The sequence below is a fragment of the Bos mutus genome, unplaced genomic scaffold, assembly GCF_027580195.1.
Source record: "Bos mutus isolate GX-2022 unplaced genomic scaffold, NWIPB_WYAK_1.1 CTG219, whole genome shotgun sequence".
In the NCBI taxonomy this organism is placed as follows: Eukaryota; Metazoa; Chordata; class Mammalia; order Artiodactyla; family Bovidae; genus Bos; species Bos mutus.
This window is the reverse complement of record NW_027219646.1, coordinates 204,415-211,012: the sequence shown is the minus strand read 5'-3', so window position 1 is coordinate 211,012 and position 6,598 is coordinate 204,415. Positions and strand designations below refer to the sequence as shown.

Genomic DNA, 6,598 nt, shown 5'->3' with positions numbered 1-6,598 from the left:
TTCCAACCCCTCCCTAAGACTGCGAGTCGCTTTCCCTACATCAAACAAAGCAGATTGGCCATTACCATATATCTCACTGTTGGCCACCTTTTTCTCCATGTTTTAGCCAACTCACCAATCAAACCTGTTACAGTCCTTTTTAACTCCCAAAACTGTGGCCTAAAATAAAATCTCTCCTAAGTTGGTCCATACCAATGTTTGGCCTAATCTAACATTACGTTCCTTCCACCATTACTCCTCACTCTTAATAACCAAACATGTTCCCCATATGACTATCTGTAAAAATCAGAGACTCAGTTAGTACTGACAGAGTATGGCATACCTACACATGGGTCACAGTTCATGGGTCACTCCACTTGGGTCTCACCTTTTGGGGCCTTCTGGGACTCATGTATACAGGTCTAGAAGCAAAGAGAGGCAGTTAGGGTGGGTCCTGATGAGCATCTGCAGTGAAGCAGACGATGGCAGCCTCAGAAGAGGCCATAACACTTCCCTCAGGCAATGCTGGGTTATCTACATTGTCTGCATGGTCATCTCCAATGGGAAGATCAGAGTGGTAACACCATTTCTCTTGGTCATATAGATTTACTGTTTTAATTTTTAGATCCCCTTTTTTTAAATTTATTTTCCCCAGTCAATTCCCTCTAGTTAAACAGTAGGTACTATACAAGGCCAGCTGATATTTGTTGTGTTTTTAGCAAACTCATCTCTGTAGGTATAGGAGATAAGGGCAGACACAGAAAATTTGAAGTCATGTATATAGCACTCAAGTTGGGAATTTGAATCCTTTATTAGTAGAAGGTAGTGGTGTCAAGGGGAAACTGACCCAAAGCTGAGTCAGGACCAGGAATGGAGAGAAACCCATATAGATGTTCTGCAGCTTAGTGGGGTAAGAGAAATATTTAGCAGGTACTTGTATGTTATTCTTGAGTTGTGTTTTTTTTTTTTTTTATTCTTTAGTTCATGAACATTATTGATAAATGCTAACACCAAGACTCTGTATTTTGTGAGAAAATAATGGTTTATACATGCTTCTGTGTATATATGTGTGGGTATAAGTAAAATGGCACCCCACTCCAGTACTCTTGCCTGGAAAATCTCATGGACAGAGGAGCCTGGTCGGCTGTAGACCATGGGTCGCTAAAAGTCAGACACGACTGAGTGACTTCATTTTCACTTTTCACTTTCCTGCATTGGAGAAGGAAATGGCAACCCACTCCAGTGTTCTTGCCTGGAGAATCCCAAGGACAGGGGAGCCTGGTGGGCTGCCATCTATGGGATCGCACAGAGTTGGACACGACTGAGGTGATTTAGCAGTAGCAGTATAAGTAAATCCAATATTTGCCTGTTGAAGTCCTAAACTTCTTACCTCAGTCTGTCACTGAATTTAGAAATAGGGTCTTTGAGGGGGCAACTATAGGGTGGGACCTTAATTCAATATGATTGTGTATGTTGATGAGAGAGGCCTCAGAAGAAAACAACCCTGGATACACCTTGATTTCAAACACAAAGCATCCAGGACAGTGAGAAAATACATTTGTGTTGTTCAGCCACAGTGTTATGTAGTTTGCTATGGCAGCCTTGGCAAAAGTGTATCACCAGTTATCAGCATGTATATGTATATATGTTGGTATATATGTGTATATTGGGGTGTGCATATATTTATAAACTCGTTAAGAAACCAAAGGATGATCATTATCCACATCTGCAAAAACCACACAGTTGGCTGTTGACCATAATCTTTATTTATGAAATATCCAAGAAGAAATAAAAGGCATAAACGTAAAAATAAAAAACTTGTACCTTGACTTTTTATATGGAGACAATAACATAAGTCTTAATTTCTTCAACTCAGTGTTTAGTGTGAAAATGTACTTTATGAACAAACTGATTTTTTCCCAAACACTCTTTTGATTGCCTCTTTGACATCTTTGTTCCTTAAACTGTAAATGACAGGATTTAGCATGGGAATGATAATGCTGTAAAATATTGACACAATCATGTCATGGTCTAAAGCATAGCTGGAACTTGGTCTCATGTACATAAAGAGGATGGTCCCATGGTAAATGGACACTCCAGTTAGGTGAGAGCCACATGTTGAAAAGACTTTCATTCTCCCTTCAGCAGAATGCATCCTCAGAATGGCCAACAGAATGAAACCATAGGAGATCAGGACAATCAGGACAGTGACTATCTCAATGGAGCCCACAAGGTAGAAGAGCAGAAGCTGGTTTGTGTGAGTGTCAGAGCAAGAAATAGTGAGGAGGGGAGGGATGTCACAGAAGACATGTCTGATTTCATTGGAGGCACAGAAGGAGAGGCTGAAAGTAGCCACTGTGTGTACAGTAGCATGCATGATGCCACCAACATAGGAAGCAATGATGAGTGGCACGTAGACTCTGGGAGCCATGCGGACTGAATACAGGAGGGGGTCGTAGATGGCCACATAGCGATCATATGCCATTGCAGCCAGAAGAAAGCATTCTGTGGTCCCAAAAGTAACTAAAAGAAGTGTCTGTGTTATACACTCAAGATATGAAATAGTTTTATTTTCCACCAGGAAATTGACTATCACTTTTGGAGTGACGACTGACGAACAGCAGGCATCCAAGGATGATAACACACTCAGAAAATGGTACATAGGTTTGTGGAGCCTGGAATCCACAATGACCAAGAAAACCAACCCCAAATTCCCTATCAGTGTAAAAAGATAGATTGCTAGAAATAGTAAAAATAGGAAAACTTGAACTTCAAAATCATCTGTAAACCCCATCAATATAAACATGGTGATTTCAGTCACATTTCTTACCTGAACCCTGTATAAATCCAAATCTGATCGTGACCCTGACATTTCAGTTTTTATTTTTCTGTTCTAAAGGCAGTATATAGTGAATATAGAGTCCATGCAATTATACCCTCCTATTTGCTTCTTAGAAGGCTATATTGAATCCTAAAATTATTTGCAATGAGGGAATAAGCAGGGATTAAACGCTGAATTCAAGTGGATGTATCACCCTGTAAAAATAAATAAATTAATTATTGTTGGTTAAATTTGTTCCATTAAAAATTTTGCCAGTTTAGTTTATTTTCTGTTAAACTTACTGCCTACTGTTTTAGCATTACATCATTTTAAAAATCACAAATACAAATATAGGAAGTTTTAAATTAACAAATAATGGAAACTACACATCTGAGTGCTAATCCTAGATTTCATTAGTGATTATACCTTTCTTTAATTTTGCAACTTATAAAATGGGAGCAAACACACATCATAAAATTGTGTTGAATTTAAATGATAAAAACCAATGTGGAAATTATTAAGCTTTAAAGAATGTCCAGATGACTAAATGGGATAAGTTAAGACTTACTTTACAACTAGCTCACGAGGCAGCTTTTCTAAACCAAATCATTTTATGTCCTCTTTTCTGACTACTTTCCCTGTTTAACTAGTACTGCTGGAGGAACAGTGGTGAACAGAACAGAATACATTATTCTGCAGTTAAATGCAGTATGCCAAAAAAACATCAAGTTGTTGGTTTGTGGTTTTGCATTTCAGCTTTCATTCTTTGAAAAACATAACATTCAGTTTGTTCATTTTCTCCCCCACAATTTATTATACTGCTAATGTTTTCTTGACTACCAACTAAAATTTTCCTATACATACATTCTATCTCTGCAAAGTCCTTGCATGTGTGTTTGAGACACATTCATAGCAAAAATAAACTATGAGACGTTCATTCCATATATTATAGTTGCACATGGAGTTTGTACAAATACTATAAACTAAATGTCACCTGATGATATATAATAAAGTTCTTTCTATAATGCATTGCTAAAAACATAATATCCAGATTAAATCCCAATGTAGTGTTTTATCACTGCTATATTTCCCTATGCTGGCAGTGTTGCTTATTCAAAGGAATATGAAAACAAGGAAAATGTGTAATACATAATCAAAATGTTAAAGAATCACCAGTATCTGGTCCTACAGCTTCCATTTTTGAAACATAATTAAGTATTGCATCTATATTATAGGAGCAAGATTTCAGCCTGCTAACTTTTGTTCTTCCTCGGCGTTCCATAGACCAATATGCATTAAGGGTGTACAAAATCTGTAGTGCAAAGGACTGGGTTGAATTCAATGACTTACAAATGATTTATATTCTTAACATGAAACATTATATTTTTGTTTTGTTTCAGATCAGATCAGACCAGATCAGTCGCTCAGTCATGTCCGACTCTTTGTGACCCCATGAATCACAACACGCCAGGCCTCCCTGTCCATCACCAACTCCTGGAGTTCACTCAAACTCACATCCATCAAGTCGGTGATGCCATCCAGCCATCTCATCCTCTGTCATCCCCTTCTCCTCTTGCCCCCAATCCCTCCCAGCATCAGAGTCTTTTCCAATGAGTCAGCTCTTCACATGAGGTGGCCAAAGTACTGGAGTTTCAGCTTTAGCATCATTCCTTCCAAAGAAATCCCAGGGCTGATCTCCTTCAGAATGGACTGGTTGGATCTCCTTGCAGTCCAAGGAACTCTCAAGAGTCTTCTCCAACACCACAGTTCAAAAGCATCAATTCTTCAGCTCTCAGCCTTCTTCACAGTCCAACTCTCACATCCATACATGACCACAGGAAAAACCATAGCCTTGACTAGACAGACCTTTGTTGGCAAAGTAATGTCTCTGCTTTTGAATATGCTATCTAGGCTGGTCATAACTTTCTTTCCAAGGAGTAAGCATCTTTTAATTTCATGGCTGCAGTCACCATCTGTAGTGATTTTGGAGCCCAGAAAAATGAAGTCTGACACTGTTTCCCCATCTATTTCCCATGAAGTGATGGGACCGGATGCCATGATCTTCGTTTTCTGAATGTTGAGTTTTAAGCCAACTTTTTCACTCTCCTCTTTCACTTTCATCAAGAGGCTTTTTAGTTCCTCTTCACTTTGTGCCATAAGGGTGGTGTCATCTGCATATCTGAGGTTATTGATATTTCTCCTAGCAATCTTGATTCCAGCTTGTGTTTCTTCCAGTCCAGCATTTCTCATGATGTACTCTGCATATAAGTTAAATAAACAGGGTGATAATATACAACGTTGACGAACTCCTTTTAGACTTCCTTATATCAAGAGGAGAAGCAAACGATTATTAGAAGAAAAAGAAAAAACGAAAAAACAAAAATTCTACGTCTTTGCTTTCCCAGAAACTTCCCTCTAACACACATAACAAGTAATAATAATGGCATAATGTATGTGCTAAGTCATTTCAGTCTTGTCCAACTTTGCAACCCTATGGGCCATAGTCTGCCTGGCTCCGCTGTCTGTGGATTTTCCAGGCAAACCTACTGGAGTATGCCGCCATGCCTTCTTTCAGGGAATCTTCTTGACCCAGGCTGTTCTATCCTGATCACTGCAGGAACCCACAGCTCTTATGTCTCCAGTATTGGTAGGTGGGTTCTTTACCACTAATGCTACCTGGGAAGCCCCGACAATAGCATAATACATGAAAGTATTAGAATAAACTAGTTAAGTTTGAAAGATACATTAATAAAATAACATAAAACCACAATAATAATATGAAATAGATTAATATATAAATTATCACAAAAATATATTTATGTTTTAAATTTTTCTCATTTTCTTTAACCTTCATCTATTTCTGTCTCTCACTCTTCTCTCTCTCTTTTCTCTCTTTCAAGAAAGTAAGTATAGAGTACAAAAGTGTTTACCAGAGAGTGCCAGATACAAAACAGGAATTAGACAAATAAGAAAACACACAGTGTAAAGCAAAAAAGATCATGCAAGCAAAATTTGAAAAATGTACCAATAGCTCCTCTACCAACCCTTGACCAACATGAGTTGAACTATGTAAATACACTTAAACATGGGTGTTTTTCAATAAATATGCTGAGAAAAAATTTGGAGACTTGCAGCAATTGAAAAAATTTGTAGAACTATGTAGCCTAAAAATATTTTAAAAATTAAAGATTATTTGGGTATGTCATGAATGCATAAAACATATATAGATACCAGTCTATCTTTACATAGGCATGCTAGAATCAAGATTGCCAGGAGAAATATCAATAACCTCAGATATGCAGATGACACCACCCTTATGGCACAAAGTGAAGAGGAACTAAAAAGCCTCTTGATGAAAGTGAAAGAGGAGAGTGAAAAAGTTTCCTTAAAGCTCAACATGCAGAAAACGAAGATCATGGCATCTGGTCCCATCACTTCATGGGAAATAGATGGAGAAACAGTGGAAACAGTGTCAGACTTTATTTTTTGGGGGCTCCAAAATCACTGCAGATGGTGACTGCAGCCATGAAATTAAAAGACGCTTACTCCTTGGAAGGAAAGTTATGACCAACCTGCAACAGCATATTGAAAAGCAGAGACATTACTTTGCCAACAAAGGTCCATGTAGTCAAGGCTATGGTTTTTCCTGTGGTCATGTATGGATGCGAGAGTTGGACTATGAAGAAAGCTGAGTGCCGAAGAATTGATGCTTTTGAACTGTGGTGTTGGAGAAGACTCTTGAGAGTCCCTTGGACAGCAAGGAGATCCAACCAGTCCATTCTAAAGTAACTAACCTCC

General features: G+C 38.3%; 1 protein-coding gene across 1 annotated transcript; it reads right to left on the bottom strand.

Annotated features, from left to right (window-relative positions):
* Window positions 1-1,876: 1,876 nt before the first annotated feature.
* LOC102281831 (olfactory receptor 5T1-like) lies at window positions 1,877-2,905 on the bottom strand. Its single transcript, XM_070366862.1, has one exon. It carries the CDS (start codon window positions 2,849-2,851, stop codon window positions 1,877-1,879), a length of 975 nt encoding a protein of 324 aa, XP_070222963.1. The 5' UTR covers window positions 2,852-2,905.
* Between the last annotated feature and the right edge of the window lie 3,693 nt (window positions 2,906-6,598).

Bases quoted from the DNA above. Each gene is read 5' to 3' on its own strand.
- LOC102281831 (XM_070366862.1), bottom strand. From the start codon at position 2,851: ATGTCAGGGTCACGATCAGATTTGGATTTATACAGGGTTCAGGTAAGA.